At 45.6% G+C, this 21965-nt stretch overlaps 1 protein-coding gene across 9 annotated transcripts in view; it reads left to right on the forward strand.

Moving 5' to 3' along the window:
* The window catches only part of AKAP6 (A-kinase anchoring protein 6), a 1180609-nt gene that overhangs the window by 465046 nt on the left and 693598 nt on the right, over positions 1–21965 (forward strand). For all 9 annotated transcript variants that reach the window (XM_029598925.1, XM_029598924.1, XM_029598922.1 and 6 more), the window contains one exon: positions 9315–9478. In XM_029598925.1, coding sequence (XP_029454785.1) covers positions 9315–9478 — 164 coding nt within the window. The remainder of the gene's footprint in view (positions 1–9314; positions 9479–21965) is intronic.

Genomic DNA, 21965 nt, shown 5'->3' on the forward strand with positions numbered 1-21965 from the left:
GGAGCTCTTGATTTCCAGTCACCCTGATATTGTCGAGGATTAGGAGGTTATCTCAGGCTCTAACAGACTCTCTCCCCCTCCACCCCCACCCCCACCCCCCACACACACAAACTCTTACGCCCCTGGATTTTCTCATACACACTCATGCTCTCACTCTCTGGCTCCCTCACATACACACAAACACACCCACCCAGGCAAGCTCCCTATCATTCTCACACACTGAAACTGGGCCCCAGGCATGCACACATTCATTCTCACACACACAGACTCCCAGGCAGGCACCAATTCATTCTCACACACACATACACCAAACACAGGCAGGCACATATTCTCACACATACACCCCCAGTAAGACACCCATTCATTCTCATACACAGACACACTCTCAGGCAGGCACCCATGCATTCACACACATACACCCCCAGGCAGACTCCCATTCATACACATGCACACACTAAAGGCAGACCCCCTCTCTTTCTTTTGCCAGCAACCTCAGAGCCTCTCTCATTCCTCTGCTGCCACTGTCACTGCAGCTGCATGGCTATTGGGGAGGTGCTGATTGCTGCTACTGGTACTGAAGCCCATTCTGCTGCCTCCTCTGTGCAGGCCCCGTGGGTTTCCACTTCCTTCATGCTAATCTCGTATATTGTGAGATCCACATACAGAAAGTGCTTCTCTTGCACATTACCAAAGATTACATGTGCCAATCAGTAAAAAGTATTTTTTTTTTTTTACCTTTGCTGTTTGATCTTAGTTTTCTAATCAGTTGGTCACAGGCTTTTTTGTTTCACCTTCCCTTTCTTATTTTTTTGACAATTCCTTTTATATTGTCTTTTTTTCTATTTCTTTTCTCTCCATCTATCTTCTTCCCTCAAACACACAGTCAGGTTCTCATTCTTACATGCTTTCTCTCTCTCTCTCACACACACTCAGGCTCTCACTCTCACATGCTCTCCCTCATACATTCATACACATAGTCTCTCTCTTGCACATGCTGTCTGACTCACACACATAGGCTCTCTCTCATCCCACATGCTGTCTTGCTCTAGCACAGGCTTTCACTGTCACATGCTCTCTCTCATTCAATCAGTCATACACACAGTCTCTCACTGGCACATGCTGTCTGACTCATACACACAGGCTCTCTCTCACTCCCACATGCTGTCTTGCTCAAGCACAGGCTCACACTGTCACATGCTGTCTTGCTCAAGCACAGGCTCACACTGTCACATGCTGTCTCTCTCTCACACACATAGAGGCTCTCACATGCTGTCTCTGCAAACATTCATGTCCTCACTCCCACACAGTCTCTCAACTCATCTCATACACGCACACACACACACTCTACAGGCCCTCAGCCTCTCTCTCACCTCTGGGCCTCCTCTTCATGGGTCGCCGCAGGATGGGCTCTGCAGCGGCCCTGATCTTCTTGGGCCGCCCGCAATGTGGGATCCGTGACGGCGGCCCCGCTACCGGGCCTCCTCCTCTTCTCAGGCCGCTGCGACGAGATTCACGGCAACCCTTAAGCACTGCTCCTCTGCACGCGGCTGATGCTCCTCCGCCTTCCTGCCCACGCAGCTCCGGCAATGTTTTCTTCTGGGGCCATGTGAGCAGGAAGGAGGAAGAGCACCTGCAATGGACACGACCTTTTTCTTCACGCTGCCGATCTTCCTGCTGTGTGTATCCGGCATACAGTACAGCACAGTGGTAGCTCTCAGCCACCAGTGGGATGAGGTCCACCGGCGGCCGCATTGGCTCCCCCTGACCTTCCCTCGGTATACCACTTGCTCCGCCCCCTCACGTGCACCGGGTTAGCGCGACACACTGAACACTGCAGGTGACACACTAAAGTGTCACGACACACACTTTGGAAAGTTCTGATCTAATGTTTGGATTTGCACGGTACTTATGACACACAGGCCGATACAGAAAAACGCGCGGGAGAGCGGGCAAGTGCCCGCTCTCCCGGCGCATGCACAGGCCACTCTCCTGGGCGCGCGATTCAGGAGGGTGGCCTATGCAAATTAGGGCTTGTGGTAAAAGGAGGCGCTAGGGACACTAGCGCGTCCCTAGCACCTCCTTTTTGACAGGAGCAGCGGCTGTCATCGGGTTTGACAGCCGACGCTCAATTTTGCCGGCGTCCGTTTTCCGAACCTGCTGACAGCCAAGGGTTAGGAAAACGGACGCCGGCATAATTGAGCGTCCATCTTCCGACCAGCGGGCCGATTTTTTAATTTTTTTTTTTTTTTAATTTTTACTTTTTTTTTTTTACTTTTGGGGCCTCCGACTTAATATCGCTATGATATTAAGTCAGAGGATGTACAGAAAAGCAATTTTTTCTGCTTTTCTGTACACTTCCCTGGCACCAGCAGAAATTAACGCCAGCCTTTGGGCAGGCATTAATTTCTGAAAGTAAAATGTGCTGCTTGGCTGCACATTTTACTTTCTGTATCGTGCGGGAATAACTAATAGGGCCATGAACATGCATTTGCATTTTGTGGGCGCTATTAGTTTCGGGGGGGTTGGACGCGCGTTTTCGACGCGCTATTACCCCTTACTGTATAAGGGGTAAAGCTAGTGCGTTGAAAATGCGCATCCAAACCTGGTCTAACAGTGCGCTCCACCAATCTGTATCGGCCTGTTAGATTGGTCACTGTTGGAAACAGGGTATTGGGCTTGATGGACCCTTGGTCCGACCCAGTACTGCATATCTTATGTTCTTATAGTAATGTTTCTGTCTTTCACATTGTTGCAATGCGTACAGAATTTGGCTTTCTGCAGTTTCCAGTTCAGTTTTTGTCTGTACATTTCTATTTATACTGTATGGTCTCTTTATTGTGTATTTGAAAGTCTGTGTTTTGCATGTGTGACACAAGGGAGTTATTCCATTAGTGTGTAGTTTCTATGTAGGCATCTATAGCAGCTTGGATTGTTCTGTTTTCCTAATAGGTGCTTTATTACTGTTTTAGGCCTGGTGTAATATTTATAGTATTAATTTTTATAGGTAGGGTTGTTGCTGTTTTAGTGGCTTTCTAAGGGTCATGCCTAAACCCAAGATGCGTTACAGTAGGCCTAATACCATATATGTTCCAAGAATATCTTGCTTTTTTGCAGGGTTTTCTGGTTGGCACCTCAACAGTGCATGTAAATATAATATACTTATTGTAAGTGATATTTTTACCTCAGAAGACTGTGCTTTGAATATTCTTTTTTGTGTAAAATCTGTTCTTATAAATGCATAATTTTTAATTGTGTGTGAGGAGGGTGTGATGGGGTGGGGGGTGCAAGGCTGTAAAGTTTTCCTAGGGCACCTGATACCCTTGCACTGGCTGTGGGCTTTGCTGTGCAAACATTGAACAGAGTCTCCCAACTCGTGGTTTCATGTGCTGTGTAATGAGTGAGGGCTCAGTTTTTCACATGGCCATAGGCACCAAATTGCAGCTGGGTTGCAGGTGATACAGAGCTGCCAATATGGGTATTGCAGTGGAGGAGTCTGTGAGAGCTGACCTGAGAGCAGATCAAAAGCAGGTATAGAAGTAACTCTCTTTTAGTTTGAAGCATTTCTTTCTTCTTTTCCTCTTTTGTATACATGCGTGTCGGTTTGTTATTTGTGAGAGGCTACCTTTTTGTGTTAATATAGCATTGCTCCCTGAATGTTGATGTCATTTTTGTAATATTACTTATGCTTTAAACTAGACCATTTTGAGATTTATTGAAAATGGGAAAGTAGACTAAATTAATAAATAAAGTACAGATGGGATCACTAGATATATTGGGTGCTCTGCCAAATATACACACTCATAAAATAGAGTTATTGTGTATAACAAGTCTCTGGATTAGGTTGTCTTGTCTGTTGAGAAAGAGTGAGATATCCTGGTCAGTGCTTGCCTCAGAGAGACTCCTGAGGCTCAGTACCTTCCTATGACAAGCCCATCTTCTGCTCCTTGAGCCAGCCAGGGCTGAGGAGGCATTTGTAGCTCTTGCAGGGGTAAGAGAGAGTCCCAGCCATTGCACAATGGTGGCATCTAGTGATCAGACTCAGCATGAGTGCGTAACTGGTTCAGTCATAGTCTATGATCACTGATCATGTGCTATTGCTGGGCTAGATGAGAGGGAGAATAGAGTTAAAAATGGTGACAACTCCCCTGGATAGTTGTGAATAAAGGTTCATGCTTCTGAGCCTCTTCAAGGGCTTTTTCTGGTGGAGCTGGAAGGCAAAAATCAGAAGGTGACCAAAAAAATTTGAAGTGCAATAAAAATATCTACCAATGATGTTTGGAAAACAAGGTATGCTTAAGAATTTTTGAAGCTCTGAAGTAGATTCTTCAGTAACCCATTGTCGGGGTTTTGCTGTTTCCCCTAGGGCCATAAAAGTATTTGTGACTCGGGACTGCTCTTGCCATCCTTCCCCTTCTTTTTGCACTTCCCAGAGAGTGAGTTCTTTCTGTGGGGGGAAGGAAATCCTTTTTGGCCCAGGTGATGGAGTGTTTCTCCTGCTGTGTGCTGTGGGCAATAGAAGAGGACCGGAAGGCTCATCTGCATACTGCTCCCAGCATCCCCCGGCAGAGGACTCCAGAGGTCACTGCAAGTGATCCAGGGATTGAATTCCACAGCCCCAGCTTCCAGAGGCCCCGCATCCTTTGCAGTAGAAGAGGACTAGAAGGCTCATCTGCATACTGCTCCCACCATCCCCCGGGAGAGGACTCCAGTGGTCACTGCAAGTGATCCAGGGATTGAATTCCACAGCCCCAGCTTCCAGAGGCCCCGCACCCTTTGCAGTAGAAGACCGGAAGGCTCATCTGCATACTGCTCCCAGCATCCCCCAGGAGAGGACTCCAGAGGTCACCGCAAGCGATCCAGGGATTGAATTCCACAGCCCCAGTTTCCAGAAACCCTGCATCCTTTGCAGTAGAAGAGGACCAGAAGGCTCATCTGCATACTGCTCCCACCATCCCCCGGGAGAGGACTCCAGAGGTCACTGCAAGTGATCCAGGGATTGAATTCCACAGCCCCAGCTTCCAGAGGCCCCGCACCCTTTGCAGTAGAAGAAGACCGGAAGGCTCATCTGCATACTGCTCCCAGCATCCCCCAGGAGAGGACTCCAGAGGTCACCGCAAGCGATCCAGGGATTGAATTCCACAGCCCCAGCTTCCAGAGGCCCTGCACCCTTTGCAGTAGAAGAGGACTGGAATCTCAAACCCTTCAATTAACTGAGTGAAGATTAAGTTAATGGTGGTTAAAGAGGATTGGTAAGTATTGCTTTGGGAAATCTTTGGACTTATAAAAGTTTGGTGAAAGGTGAAATAGAGGGATATATGCTTTAGAGTTTGTGTGCGTCTGAGGTAATAAGCAAGGCAGAGATAGTTAATTCTAGTGTCTGTCTTTCCCACCCACTCAACTCTTGATTTTTAGGCAAGAGACACTTTCTCATAAAAATCAATCAGGGTCTTATCTAAATCATACTATTGTACCAGCTGTTATTGAAAGTTTAATCATCCCCTTGTAGGACACTAGCTGATTAATTAGTAAATTCACCTGTAAATTTAAAGTACTCTAATTCCAACTCCCTTAGTATCCTAAACTTAAATAGCAGATTAATTAGTAAATACACCTGTAAATTTAAAGTACTCTAATTCCAACTCCCTTAGTATTCTAAACTTAACTAGGAACTCAAAATTAAGATGATGGCAGCAGTCCAGCAGCAAGAGGGGGGCTTTCCAGTCTTTTGCATTGAGTGTCACATCTATGATTTTTTACCCGCCGGTGAGAGATTGTATGTGTGCACTCGGTGCAAAGAGCTCCTGGCTCTCAGGGAACGAGTCCGATCTCTGGAGGCTAGAGTAGCAGACTTGGAGGAGCTGAGGAAGACAGAGAGGTACATTGATGAGACCTTCAGGGACATAGTAGCCAAGTCCCAAATCCAGTCTGGCAGCCCCAGTGCTGCCTTGGATCAGAAAGGTCTCCCAGTTGGAGAACATCACCCTGGTATAGCAGGGAGTGATCCTGTAGCAAGGACCTGCTCTCCAGGTGATGCATTATCCTCTTGCAACGGATGACAAATCTCCAGGGCTACTGCCCAGGAGAGAAGGGGTTAGGCCGGCCATCATATTCGTGATTCAATTATTAGAAATGTAGATAGCAGGGTGGCTGGACTTGAGGACCGCCTGGTAACTTGCCTGCCTGGTGCGAAGGTGGCAGACCTCACGTGTCACCTAGATAGGATTATAGACAGTGCTGGGGAGGAGCCAGCTGTCATGGTATATGTGGGCACCAATGACATAGGAAAATGTGGGAGAGAGGTTCTGGAAGCCAAATTTAGGATTTTAGGTAGAAAGCTGAAATTCAGAACCTCCAGGGTGGCATTCTCTGAAATGCTTACTGTTTCACATGCAAACAGGGGACAAACAGGCTGGCCTCGGACTGGGTGTTCAAATAAAGTTTACTGATTATTTCCAAAACGTCAATCACTGTCCCATAAATGAAACTGTACATTTGAACTATTTATACTGTCTCTCTGCTGGGGGTGCTTGTGACCATCTATGTAGCTTCTGGGAGGGAGCTTGCCTCTGTATCCTCATCTGTGCAAACAACCCAGTAAATTGAGGAATCCTAGGGGGGAGTAGGGTTGCCAACTGGCTCCAGATTTTCAGGACAGATTGATCCAGTCCTGTTTTACTCCCCTGCATGCAGGTACTTACACCCTTGCTTTTCTTAGGGAATGCAATAGGGAAATCAAATAATTTCCAGCATGCAGTGGGATAAAACCAGGTCTGTATCAACCTGTCCAGAAAATCTGAAGCCAATTAGCAACCGAAGGGAGGAGACCCATGCCATGAAAAGATCCTACCTGTGTCCAAAATTCAGTCTGATGCCCATAGCGTGTGTCCTGATCCCTATGGGATGGAAATCCAATTGTGAGTCTCCCTATCTTGATGTTACCAATCCCACTCTCTCCTTCCTCTCTGTGTGACTTCTATGGGAGAGAAGCCTTATCTTCCAGTCTTGACAAAAGCTCTCCATCTCTTTTCTCCAAGTTGCGCAGAGGGGTGGGAAAAAACCTCCACAATAACAAAAAGGGATAAAATCCAAATGTCTCTATCTAAAATATCTCACGCTGGGTAGTGCTGTCACTGGTCTCGCATCCTCTAAGGAATAGAGGGGTAGCTCACAGGTCTCCAGGCCCTATCTGACTAAGTAGCGTTTGAATATCTATCCCCGCAAGACTTACTGGGACATGGGAAAGGGCCTTTTGTTGTGCTGGTCCAATGATCTGGAACACTCTACCTTCATAATGTTATGGTTATTGGTGTTTGGGTGGATCCTTGGACACTGTGGCAGCTGACCACACCCACGGGAGGCAGTCCCATGAGGGACCACAGTGTCATGCTAAACTCTGGACAGACAAACACAGATTTGAATCTTTTATTAAACAGTTTATGGAACCACCAGAGGTGGCAGTAGTGAGTAGTGGTTGTAGAGCCCAGCTGGGCACGTCTCTCACAGAACGCTGGAACAGCGCATCCTCTGTAGAGCAGTGCTGTAGTGGAAAGAGACTGAGAGTTATGAGCACACAGTAGAATTAGCATTCAGAGTCCCAAATAGAAATAGGAGAGCTCCGAGACAGGGAGAACAGGCCCTCGAGGAGCGAGTACATGATCCCTTAGAGCAGAGAGATTCAGTAGCGTTGTACTCACTAGCAGTAGCAGAGATTCCACCAGACGAGAGGTCTGGCACCGGAGCAGAGAGCAGGTTTTTGCGATTTTTGGTTTTTAGAAGACAGCGGGAGAATGGGGTTAGGGAGGGGGCTTGACCCGCAGACCTTGGAACAAAACTTTTAAATTGGAGGCAATGTGGGGTGGGGTGTGCAAGGCCTGAGAGGGCCATGGTAAAATTTCATGGGGAGGGGGGGGGGGGGGCGGGCGGTGAAGGGAGGAAAGTGGGCCACAGGCTCTCACTTCTTTTTTTTTTTTAATTTAAAAGTGCTACAAACCTGGATATCTTTTGAAGATTTCTGGAAAAGTACTGTAGCAAGTTATTTGGCCGCACAAGGCCAGAAAAATAACAACCTTAACTGACTATATTGAAACATAGCCAGTTAGTTTTTTTTTAGTTATCTGACTTACATATAACTGGATAATTTTAGGCAAATATATTCATCGGGACATTTATCCTGCTAAATATACGGGACAAGCTGTTTAATGTTTATTTTATATTTAGGTACGATTATATCTGTTAAGTTTGCTGTTTATGATAGTAATACACCTAATATGGTGTTCTTTTGTTGTTACCCACTGGGAATGTTCTTTCCATGATCCAGCAAGCCAAAAACTGAAATAAATAATAACTAAAGGCAGTGTGAGTTTTATACTTGAATAACAGCACACAATATGGAACAACAGGAAAAAAGGGATGTTTCATCAAATCAGAAACAAGCATGCTAATGAACATTGCAGTATCATGCTAAATATTATAATATGTCTCAAAGAATCTGATTATGCAATTGGTCACTTGTGGATTATATCAAAATGTATGACATGGTAACAGCATACACTGAATATTTTACATTTTATCAAAGGATGAAACTGATGTCTAGAAACAAAAAAAAAAGTTCAAAATGTTTAATAATTACCATTCGCTTCAGTGGAGAGTGGGGTGTTGGTAATAAGTGTAAGCTGTACTCTTACCTACCTTCATTTCTTAACATATTTGTGTACATTTGCCAAAAAAAGCTCAAGTACAATGAAATTGCAAATTCTGGAGTTCCCAAAGTTTTCTGCAGTTTTAATAATGTTTTCACATTTTCATGCTTCTTTTTCCCTCCTTTACGCTATTTGCTTGTTCACTTGTTTGCTGCTCTTCTCTTTAAAGCAGTTTTATAGTATGTGCACTAAGCTGGCCTGCAGGCCACTTGTCTTCTTTCAAGCTGTCAGTTCAGAAAACAAAAATCTTGGTATTCAGGTAGATCAGGCAGAGTGATTACACAGGAATTTGTAAAAAAAAACCAAAAACAAATAAATTTTGAATTACTGGGATTTTCCTCTAATTTTCCAACAATTTACAATTCCTAGAACCTCTGTCAATTGCTTAACTGCATTAGTGCTCCGTTCCTTATGTTTGTAAAGCACCATATCTACAATTTAGCCCACAAAAATGTAGTAGCTCCAGACACATAATATGGCCTTGTTTAAATAAACAGAGCTGCCTGCTACTAGGAATGAAAAGGGGATGAAAGTTCATTGAATTAAAGCTTGTTTATAGATCTAGTTGAGTGTACAACTCTTTGCTGTGAGCTGCTTCTCCTCCTCTTTGAGCAGGCCTGAAGGACATGCTGCCAATGATTGCAAGCCAGTGGAAGGAGCTGCAGAGGCAAATCAAACGACAGCACAGCTGGATTCTTAAGGCTCTGGATCTCATCAAAGCCGAGATACTGGCTAGTGATGTCTCTGTAGAGGATGAGGAAGGGACTGGGAGCCCCAAGGTAAGTGGCTTGAAGTCTGTCTTATTTCCTCTTATTTCTGTCTCCTTTTGAAGTAGGCACCACTGAAGCTCTTTTTCTACCCTGAGGCTTTTCAGTTCTACTGGGTTAAATTTTTTTCTTTTCTGTGTCCATAAAAAAAAAGAAATACTTTAAGATAATAAAAACCTCAAACTTTCAAACCATCCAGAGAAACCTCATATTTAGTGTTTGTGCAGGATAGAGAGGGAGAGAACAAATATAAAATATTTAGTAAAGAAAACATAAAGCATCTTTAGCATGAATAATCCGAATGCTTTTAAATTGTTTTGTTGCAACTATAAATCACTATAATCAGCGCAATCACTCAGCTCTGACACCCATTAGCCGCTTGGTTACAGCAAATTAACAAAGAAGAGAGAAAGTGATTCATTATCTCATTCCTGTTAATGACTATCAGATGCATTGCCTAATTAGGAGATGGTCATTGTAGTGGGAAGAAGGTCATCTGCTTTGCTACAAATCTTTTCATGTTTTGAGCTGAAGTCCTCCAAAGTGAGACCTGGGATAAATTTCACAAGTATTTTGTGTGTTAGAAAAAGTAGATTACATTTATAAGAACTCCTGCTATAAAAATTATCTGTTATGTCTTTAACATCCCATTGTACTGTTCTTTCTTTTAGCAGCAATTCCTGTTGTAAGAATATAGAGCTTGTAAGAACATTTTCCTCAAAATGTTTGAGAAAGAATTGTGGTTGCTGTATTAATCCACTTGAATATATAAAATTAAGGGTCAACAAACAAGTTGTAGATGATACTTTTATATTGGACTAATTTACTATCTAAACATAGTGTAGATGTGTTGTTTTTTTTCCCTGATTTAATGAAGAGAGGATAACTCTCAAAAGATCGTCACAGATGTATTTGTCCAATAAAAAGGTATCATCTACAACTTGTTGACCCTTCATTCTTAAAAATATTTCAGATTCAATGCACAATCCTTCTGATGGTCAGATTCCTGTTAGAAATGTACTACTTATGAGTAAACCATTTTTTTCAAAATTCCATGGAAAGCCATCTTTTAGTAATGGGTTTAATTATGGCATAAAAAATGTTCCCAAAGTTTGAATCCACTGTAGCAATATTTTCAGTACAAGAATGGAGTTTGTTCTTTAGAAAGTGAGAGTGTTTGCTATATAAGAAAATTAGCTATCATACCTGTTTTATGACTGGCATATGATAAGGCAGCTAGACAGTGTGTCCCTGGTTGGAGATTTAATTTGACCAGCTCTTCCTATTCTAAAGCTTTCTAGTTTAAGCTTTACTTACTTGTGCTAATTTTATTGCCTACTTTACTAAGACTTTTTTCCTTTTCTGTGTCTATGGGAGTAAAATTTAGTAAATCATACTCTTGGTAATGCATAATCCGATTTATAAAATGAACTGGCTAAATTTTGAATTCCATTTTCGAAAGTTGTTGGTATATAGCAGTCATTCCAGAATACAGGAACCTTCAATAATTGGTAATGTATGTCATTTGTTAATTAATGTGTCATATATTCAGAATGTGTTATAGTTGGGATTTTATTTTGAAATATTAACAGATGATGTTTGTCCCAGCTATAATATATATATTAAAGTTACTAGCACTTTGGTGTTCTAAAGAACCAATTAAGACCCAATTAAATACTTGTGGTGGAGGCCAGTACATTAGTAGATTCTATGCATGCTTGGGACTAATATGGAGGGCAGAAAAGGGGTTGAAAGTTCGGTTAAAATAGCATGAAGAGTGAGGAGCTGGTATTGGGTTGAGAATGGGAATTTTTATGCTTATCTACTCAAAGTGGAAGAATTGCAACTGGGAAGACTAAATGGGCCAATTTGCTCATTATTTTGGCATCATTTACAGTTAGGATTGCCAACTGGCTCCAGATTTTCAAGGCAGGTTGATCCAGTCCTGGATTTATCCCATTGCATGCTGGGACTTGTTGCTCTGATTTCCCTATTGCAGTCTCTTAGAAAAGAAAGAGTACAAGTCCCTGCATGCAGCAGGATACAAAGAAGACTGTATCAGCCTGTCCTGAAAATCTGGAGCCAGTTGGCAACCCTATTTCCAGTGTTAGTATATTATTATATTTGCAAGTGTAATTATAGAGGAGAAACATTATGAGTCATTTGCCCACATATAATTCACTATAATGCACTAAAGCATGATATATTACAGGAAATTCTCTCTATATAATCTTAGTCTTCAGCTGTTACCTATCGCCTGAATTTTCGATGGCTTGCATGTGTTAAAACCAGGGGTTCACGCGCATGGCTGGGACATGCGTGCGCCAAGCACATTTTAGAACGGGTCCAGCCACGCACATAACCCCCAATACGTGCAGAAGGGCCGGGCCACAGAAAAAGGGTGGGGTCTGAGTGGGGAAAGTCGGGGGGGGGGGGGGGTCGGCTGTGACAGCGGCCATTAGTTATTATCCGGGGGAAGTGCTCGCTGGCAGCAGCTGATGCACAGAAGTTACTTTTGCTCCAAAGAAGCAGTAATTATAAAAACAAAGAATTTTGAGATAGCTAGAGTTAGTTTAGGGGTTGGGAAGGAGAGGGGAAAAGGGAGGAAGGGTAGGTAGGGGTATAGGAAAGTTCCCTCCCAGTCTGCTCCTTAATTAGAGTGGACTGGGAGGGAACTGGGAAAGGCCCTGTTGCATTGCTGTGCGTTTCTTTCGAAAATTCCCCCGTTATGTGTGTTAGAGGACACCCACCCGCACATGCATGTGGGAAGCATATTTTCTCACAGGACAAGCAGGATGGTAGTCCTCACATATGGGTGACATCATCAGGATGGAGCCCAATCACGGAACACTTTTGTCAAAGTTTCTAGTACTTTCACTGGCACCTACTGGTCATGCATACATAGGGAATCCAATACCACCAATCTGTAAACTTTAATACATCAAATAATCAGTTAACATCATTTCCCAAAATATGTTTATCAATATATGTAAAACATGTATTAATCTAAATACATACACATAAACTTCACAAGTGTATACATTAGTACATCAATAGTACAAAGACATGTGCAAACTCATATACATTACCACCCCACCATAGCACCAATAAACTAGCAGCAATACCTTAAAAATACCCCCTTCCAAACATACTCATACATACAACCACACACACTCCACCCCTCCCCCCCCCTACTAAAACCACCACACGTGGTTGTGGGTTAAAGATCTCTATAGAGATTCCTGACAGGAATTTTCCTCACGGAACCTCTTTCAAAAATTTCTACCCTATCCGGGGTACCCCTATTGATTTACATATCTGCGGTCATAAGGTAAGGCTTTATCCTCAATTGCAGTCAATTCCCATCGAGTTTCCCCTTCGGGGTCTACTGGCCATTGACCGCACTGTGGCTAAATTTTTGTCGAAGCAATGGCATCGAGATCTCGTCGCTGCCCCGATTGTCCTCGGACAATGTCCATCACAGACCCGCATAGGGTTTGTGTGTTGTGTTTGGGGTCGACTAAATGTGCCCAAATGACACCGAAGGGCTGTAAGGCCCACTCAGAGAAGATGGAGTTTCTCTTTCAGGCAAAGTCACCGACGCCATTGAGTGCTTCGACATCGTCTGAACCGGTGCCATCGATCTCTCGCCAGCAGCGAGATACCGGTGCTGCCTGCCCGGCACCGAATGCTCCGACTGTGTCGACTTCTTCCTCCTCGGCTCCAGAGAAGGACTGAGGGGAACATTGAGAGAAGTGTCGGCACTGCAATCACAAGGCTCAGTCCGCCGATCCAGGCAAGCTCTCGGCATCGGTGTTGATAGAGCCTCAGACTAAGAAACCCCGTCCAGAGAATCCCCCCATCCTCCTCTGCGACTGGGTCACTGAGGCGTTCCCCACCTTCATTGGTGCCAGGAGCCGCGACTCCACTTTCACCGGTGGACCCTCTGGCTACGCCAGTGCTGCCTCCTACTCCAGAGCTGGGGTTGCACGCCCCAGGCTTCTACGACGAAGACGGGGGAATTTTCGAAAGAAACCTGGACTGTCTGGAGTCCTGCCACCGACCGGCCCGCCGATGTCACTGGTTCCATCGGTGCCTATTCCTCTATCGATGCCGCATCTTCCTCGATAGGTGCCACCATCAATTCCGTCGGTGCCTCCTCCGATGCCATTGGTGCCTAGACCTGATCCCACAGGAATATCACAATTTCTTTCCTCTGAGGATCCCATGGGAGCCGGAGACCAACCTTGCCATCCTTGGACTGATGATTCTTCCCAAGATTCTGATGAGCTGCCATCTGAACCGTCTCCATCTGAGGAGAAAAGACGTTCTCCCCCAGAGAACCTGTCCTTTATAAATTTTATAAAGGAAATGTCTGAAGCTATACCATTCCAGCTTCAGACAGAAGAGGACTCCAGGCACAAGATGCTGGAAGTGCTCCAATTTGTAGACGCACCCAAGGAGATCATTTCCATACCTGTTCATGAAGTCCTTCTTGACCTACTGAAGAGGAATTGGGAACATCCAGGCTCTGTAGTACCGGTGAACCGGAAAACAGATGCCACCTACCTGGTGCAAACAGCCCCTGGGTTTCATAAAACACAGCTGGCCCATCATTCTGTGGTTGTGGAGTCGGCCCAGAAGAAGGCACGTCATTCTATGCCTCATTCTTCCATATCTCCAGGGAAGGAACAGAAGTTCCTGGATGCATTTGGCCGATGTGTTTTCCATGGTTCAATGCTGATATCTCGCATTGCTTCCTACCAGTTCTACATGACCCAGTATAACAGGGACCTTTTTAAGAGGATCCAGACTTTTTTTTTAACTTTGCCTGACCACTTTCAGGATCAGCTCAGTAGCTTGGTTCAGAAGGGTCTAGATGCAGACAGGCATGAGGTCCGCGCTGCTTATGATATTTTTGACACTGCCTCTAGGGTGTCTGCAGCGGGGATTAGTGCACGGAGGTAGGCGTGGTAAAGTCATCTGACCTAAGACCATTGGCACTGGACTGGTTAGCTGACCGGCCATGTGCTGGAGATAATCTCTTCGGGGTCAAAATCCAGGAAACCATAGCGCAGCTTAAAGACACCACGAGACGCTACGTCAGCTTTTCTCGGTGCTTTCTGATTTCTCGTCCACCTCCAAGAGGACATTCAGAAGGGACTCTAAGCGGCAGTCCTTCAAGCCACGGAGATATTACCTTCCTGCTTCTCGGGGTCGCCCCTCCAGACCTTACCAGAAGGGGCAGTCCAGACAATCCTGGCCTCAGAAGTCCCAGCCAGCTCCTCAACCAGGCCCTGCTTCAGGATTTTGACCCCTCACTGGAAAGCATATGCCAACCTCTACCATCCATACCCGTCGGCGGTTGGTTGTGCCACTTTAGCAACATATGGCACACGTTCACCACAGATCAATGGGTACTCTCTGTTATGCTTCTGCTCCTGAGGAAGGAGGAGTTAGCAATCTGTTATGCTATGCTCCTGTAGAAGGAGGAGTTAGTAATCTGTTATGAACTGGCTCCTGTGGAAGGAGGAGTTAGCCATCTGATATGCTCGGCTCCTGTAGAGGGAGTAGTAAACCATTTGTTAAGGTATAGACTGCTGAGGTAGCAATCTGATATGAATCTGTAGCTGAAGACTCCTGATGGGAAAGGAGTAGCAATCTGTTATCAGCGAAGTGCTTGGAGAGGACACTCAGCTGTAGAGGAATGTAGATAGGTGGATCCTTGGGCCAATGGCAGATGACAGTGCCCCCAGGAGGATATCCTGAGAGGGACCACCGGCTAGGCTTGGATATGGAGACAGACTCAGATAGTTCTTTTATTAGACAGTTTAGTAGAACCACCAGAGGTGGCAGTAGTGAGCTGATATGCCCGGCAGGGCTGAAGTCCCTCAGGTACTGGAACAGTGATCCCAGGGTTGCTGAGCTGTAGAAAAACTATATATAGTGAGTAGACAGGGTATGCGGTGTATATAGCCAAAACTGGATGACAAAACTCACATAAGGTCATAATGAAGCTCAGTAGCTGGAAAGGGTTAGGCCCTCGAGGAGTGAGTACCTGGTACAGGGAAAGCTCTGAGAGAGCGATAGTAACTCACAAATGTCTGTATCTGCGATAGCTACCTGGCATTAGAGAATCTTCAGAGTGTTCAGGAACATGGGCCCTCAAGGAGCGGGTACCTGGTTCCAGGGAAAGCTCTGAGAGAGCACTGGTAACTCACAATGTCTGTATCTGCGATAGCTTCCAGGCAGTAGAGAATCTTCAGAGTGTTCAGGAACATGGGCCCTCGAGGAGCGAATACCGGTTCCTATCGGCAATCTGAAATAAAGAAAAGAGAGCGAGGCCCCCGAGGAGCGGGTACCCCTGGTAAGTCCGAGGAGGCAGAGTAGCTTAGTTAGCGAAACCCTTGCTAACTCAATTTGTTAGCAAATTCTGAGACCTTTTATATTGGAAGCGGATGATATCAACTGAGGGGGATGCCCCCGAGGTTCGCGCCCTTGCTGGTACATCAATCGGAGCACGCTCGCGCGCCCTACGTCATCAGGAACATGGTAGATCCATAGTGTCGTGCCGGTTTGGGGACGCCTGAGGGAGACAGTAAGAAGATGCCGCAGCAGCTAGCTGTCCATCAGACCCGGAGGGAATTGCCACAGAGGTAAAGAGGGCGGAGTGAGGGCATCGAGCAGCGACCATCTCAACTTCCTGACCTCGGCTGACGTGGGGATCATCCGACAACTCCTCCCTCCTAGAGGAGGAAATTACCACCCTCCTAAAATCCCGGGCGATAGAACCAGTGCCCTTCTCCCAACAGGGGTAGGGGTTCTATTCCCGGTATTTCATCATTCCAAAAAAGTCAGGGGCATTCGTCCAATCCTGGACCTATGCACCTTAAACAAGTATCTACAAAGGGAAAAGTTCAGGATGGTAACCTTGGGCTCTCTGCTTCCTCTTCTATAGAGAGAAGATTGATTTTGCGCTCTAGATCTTCAAGACGCATACACACACATCTCGATCACTCCGTCTCATCGCAGATTCCTTCAATTCTTTGTGGGCCCCCGACACTTCCAGGTCCGGGTATTGCCAGACGTCCTAGTATCTGCACTTTGAGTCTTCACCAAGTACCTCATAGTGGTAGCAGCCTACCTCAGGGGTCAAGGGGTCCATGTCTACCCTTATCTCAACGATTGGTTGATAAGAGCTCCGACCCAAAAGGATGCACTAGCCTCCTTAAGTCTAATTCTCCATACACTTCTATTTCTTGGGTTTTTGGTCAATTATCCCAAGTCCAAACTAATTCCATCTCAAACCCTGTCCTTCATAGGGGCAGACTTGGATACCATACAGGCAAAAGCCTTCCTCCCTCTGGTTCGGGCTCACACTCTCACATCCTTGGCTCAATACCTCCAGGCTCGACATTACACAACTGCTCATTTCCTCACTTTACTGGGTCACATGGCATCCTCTGTACATGTCACTCCAATGGCCCGCCTCGCCATGAGAGTAACACAGTGGACCCTGAGATCCCAGTGGGCTCAAGTTTATCATCCAATGTCCAGCATTGTCCACGTTACCAAGCAGCTCCACCTATCGCTAGTCTGGTGGATGAAACACTCCAATCTCCTTCAAGGCCTTCCTTTTCAGGCTCCAGAACCTCAAATTACCTTGACAATGGATGCCTCCAACCTAGGGTGGGGTGCTCATGTTGACGACCTGGAGACACAGGGAATCTGGTCTCCTGAGGAAGCCAAATAGATAAATTTCTTGGAACTTCAGGCAATCAGATATGCCCTCAAGGTTTTTCAGGATTGCCTCTCAAACAAATCCATCCTGATTCAGACAGACAATCAGGTGGTGATGTGGTACATCAACAAACAGATATGGGCGTGGACTCTTTCCCACTCGATTTACCTCAGGGTGACCTACTTGGCGGGTGTGGACAATATTCTTGCGGACAAGTTGAGTCGAACCTTTCATTCACACGAATGGTCTCTCAACCCCACAGTAGCGGACACAATCTTCTATCGTTGGGTTTATCCACAAATAGACCTCTTTGCATCCATCCACAACTGCAAAGTGGACAACTTCTGCTCACTCACTCACAGCCACCACTCACCATCGAGGGACGCTTTCACTCTCTAGTGGTCCAGTGGTCTCCTCTATGCATATCTTCCTCTTCCACTCATACCCAAGATTCTCGTGAAGTTATGGAGGGACAAAGGCTCTATGATTCTTATAGCCCCTCACTGGCCACACCAAGTATGGTTTCCAATCCTCCAGGACCTGTCAGTACACTGCCACAATCCTCTGGGAGCAGACCCACGATGGGTGACTATGCCACCCCAACCTCCAGGCCCTGTCCCTGACAGCCTGGATGTTGAAAGGTTAATCCTCCAACCCCTTAACCTTTCGGAGTCAGTATCCCGAGTTCTGGTAGCTTCACGAAAGCCTTCCATGAGACGTTCTTATCGTTCTAAATGGAAAAGGTTTACGGTCTGGTGCTCATCCATCTCCATCGACCCTCTTCAATTGTTCCACTGCGAAGTTCCTGGACTATCTCTGGCACTTGTCAGAGTCTGGCCTACAAACTTCCTCTATAAGAGTTCATGTCAGTACAGTAACCGCTTTCCACAATAGCTTAGGGGATGTCTCCATTTCGACACAATCTTTAGTATCACGCTTCATGAGAGGCTTGCTCAATCTTAAACCTCCTCTGCATCTTTCAGCCCCTGCTTGGGACCTTAATGTAGTTTTAGGACAGCTCATGAAGCTCCATTTCAGCCTCTCCACTCCTGCGATCTCCGCTATCTCACGTGGAAAGTACTCTTTCTTCTCGCTATGACATCCGCTCGCAGGGTAAGTGAGTTGCAGGCATTAGTCACCTACCCACCTTACACTAAAATTCTACATGACAGGGTAGTGCTTCGCACCCACCCATAGCTTTTAGCAAAAGTAATATCAGAGATTCATCTCAATCAATCCATTATCTTACCTGCTTTCTTTCCTAGACCCCATTCACACCTGGGACAACAGGCTCTACATTCCTTGGACTGTAAACGTGCCCTGGCCTTCTATCTAGAGCGCATGTCAGCCCACAGGAAGTCCACTCAACTATTTGTTTCCTTCGATAAAAGCAAACTAGGTAATCTGGTGGGAAAACAGACCCTCTCTTCCTGGTTGGTGGACAGTATTTCCTTTTGCTACCAGCAAGCAGACCTTCCGCTACAAGAACGTGTAAAAGCACATTCTATCAGGGCCATGGTGACCTCAGTGGGCACCTCCGTTCCGTACTGCTTACTGAATTCTATAAGGCTGCTACTTGGAGTTCTCTCCATACCTTCGCAGCCCATTATTGCCTAGATTAGGCTGGCAGGCAAGATTCCATTTTTGGTCAGTCTGTTCTTCGCAACCTATTCTCAGCTTAACTACCCAACATCCTACCAGTGGCCCGTCCAGGGTTTACAGGATGCTGTCTTCTCCAAATCCACCCCTGTTGTTGTGCCTGTTGCACGTCTTTGGGTGCATTTGGTGCATTGCTCGGGCATCCTCAGCTCGCTATTCACCCATATGTGAGGACTACCATCCTGCTTGTCCTGTGAGAAAGCAGAGTTGCTTACCTGTAACAGGTGTTCTCACAGGACAGCAGGATGTTAGTTCTCATGAAACCCACCCTCCACCCTGTGGAGTTGGGTTTGCTTACGTTTATTATTTTATTTTTCGCACGTACTTCTTACTATATACGAGACTGAAGGGGGACCCCTGCTGGATGCAGGGTTAGTGCCATGCTGGGCATGCACAGTAGGTGCTAGTCAAAGTTCTAGAAACTTTAACAAAAGTGTTCTGTGATTGGGCTCTTTCCTGATGATGTCACCCACATGTGAGCACTAACATCCTGCTGTCCTATGAGAATACCTGTTACAGTTAAGCAACTCTGCTTTATAACATGCGCACACTGTTGCATGCTTTTTGAGGTAGAGATGTCTACATCAGTTAATATATTAGCAAACTAACATAAAAGAAATATCTCCTGTGAAAGGACACTTTTCAAAACGTGGCCTCGTTGGGAGGACAGTAAGAAATTGAATTCATCGTAGATAGATGCCAAGGATTCTTCTACAAGTGTTTTCCTTCACCCAGCATATTTTTACACATATGTATACTCACTACCATATAAAGAAGGTTTTGAAAGTATATTTCTGAACTTTAAAAAAAAATAAATATAATTGTGATTTTACATTTTTTTTCTTTAAATAAAATAAAAAATTATTTGTAGGTAGGTTGGAAGGTGGTTGGTAGTTGATTATTTATATGAAACTATCAACTCATTCCTTAATAATTTTTTAGACTGTCTGTGGAGAGCATTTTTTTATTAAAAAAGTTCATGGGGGAAGGTTGGTTGACGGGGGAAGTGGGTTTGACTAGTGCCCTGCCACCCAACCTCATTGGAGACATGAAACCATTTGAACCTGGCCAATGAAATATAATAAAACTTCCTGTTTAAACCCCCTACCTGCATAAAACCAGTTTTTCTAAATTTATCTGAAGGTATAATAAACTAAATATGTGACTCTCGCCTCTTCAAGTCTCTAATGACTATGGAGGATTAGAGCTACTGCTTTTGCTCAGCTACTTCCTGGTGATCCAAGTTGTCTATATCTAGACATGATTGTCTAATGAATAGATAACACTGGAAGGCTTAATTTTCTTTCTTTCCAAGCTTGAATAAGTGCCCTACATGCCTGCCAAATACCTCTCCACGTAGCTAAGACTCATCTTGAGGCACATTTCAGGCTTGTTAGAAGACCTAACACTAGGGTCAATAAGAACAGTCTCCCATTTAAAAAACCCTGAAATGTTTCCCTTGTCACACTGGGCAGATCTCTTTTGATGGGTGGATGGATATTCATCATATAGTGAGCAGGTGATTCATCTCATTCACATGATCCTATTAGAATCTGCAAAGTTCTTCATTCTTCTTGGCTAGTATAAACTCAAGATAACTCATTACATTCTTAAAATTTAATATTTACTTTACTTTGCATTACTAGGATAGTCACCATCCTGGAACAAACTGTTTTCCTACCTGGTGTTTTTGTTCCAATCTGTCTTTAGTTCCTCATTGTATTTTTTTTTTTTTTTTTAAATCTTAGTCTTTTGCTATGTTAAGGGTATTTCTATATATATATAGGGGTCGATTTTAAAACAAGCGCGCGTGCGTGTGTCCATGTGCGTGCGGTTCCTGGCACATGCACATGGATGTGGCTATTTTATGTGCAAATATTACACCTGAAAATTCATGTGTTAGAAATGGACAAAATAAAATGGCGCCGGTGGCCCTTTGCCCTTACCATATGACAGGGCAAAGGTAGCGCCGGCGCCATTTTGGTTCCTGTCACCCGACGTCACGAGTGCAGGAGATCGCTCCCGGACCCCTGCTGGACCCCTGCTGGACTTTTGGCCAGCTTGGGGGGGGCCTCCTGACCCCCACAAGACTTGCCAAAAGTCCAGCGGGGGTCCGGGAGCAACCTCCTGCACTCGGGCCGTATTGCCAATATTCAAAATGGCGCCGGCGCTACTTTTGCCCTCACTATGTCATACGTATGACATAGTGAGGGCATCCCTGCCCTGCACACACAGACAGAGCCAACCAAATTGCGCCTTTTCTACCTTAAATGGTCTCCCTGTATTCCTTGGCTTCCTCCTCTGCTGACTATGTAGTGCTCTTCTCTGGGAAGGCTAAACAGTAGGGATGTGAATCGTGTGATCGATCGTCGTAACGATCAATTTTGGCTGGGGGGGAGGGAAATCTGATCGTCATGGTTTTTTTTGTTAAAAAATCGTCAAATCGTAAATCGGTGGGAAAACCAGCACACCAAAACAACCCTAAAACCCACCCTGACCCTTTAAAACAAATCCCCCCACCCTCCCGAACCCCCCCAAAATGTTTTAAATTACCTGGGGTCCAGTGGGGGGGTCCCGGCGCGATCTCCCGCTCTCGGGCCATGGCTGCGTTAATAGAAATGGCGCCGGTGGCCCTTTGCCCTTACCATATGACAGGGCAAAGGTAGCGCCGGCGCCATTTTGGTTCCTGTCACCCGATGTCATGAGTGCAGGAGATCGCTCCCGGACCCCCGCTGGACCCCCATGGACTTTTGGCCAGCTTGGGGGGGCCTCCTGACCCCCACAAGACCTGCCAAAAGTCCAGCGGGGGTCCAGGAGCGACCTCCTGCACTCGGGCCGTATTGCCAATATTCAAAATGGCGCCGGCGCTACTTTTGCCCTCACTATGTCATGACCCGTGGCCCGAGTCATGACTTTTGCCCTCACTATGTCATGACCCAGGCCGTGGCCATGGCCCGAGAGTGGGAGATCATGCCGGGACCCCCCACTGGACCCCAGGTAATTTAAAACATTTTGGGGGGGTTCGGGAGGGTGGGGGATTTGTTTTAAAGGGTCGGGTGGGTTTTAGGGTTGTTTTGGTGTGCTGGTTTTCCCGCCGAT

Source organism: Rhinatrema bivittatum, chromosome 4 (assembly GCF_901001135.1).
Source record: "Rhinatrema bivittatum chromosome 4, aRhiBiv1.1, whole genome shotgun sequence".
NCBI lineage: Eukaryota > Metazoa > Chordata > Amphibia > Gymnophiona > Rhinatrematidae > Rhinatrema > Rhinatrema bivittatum.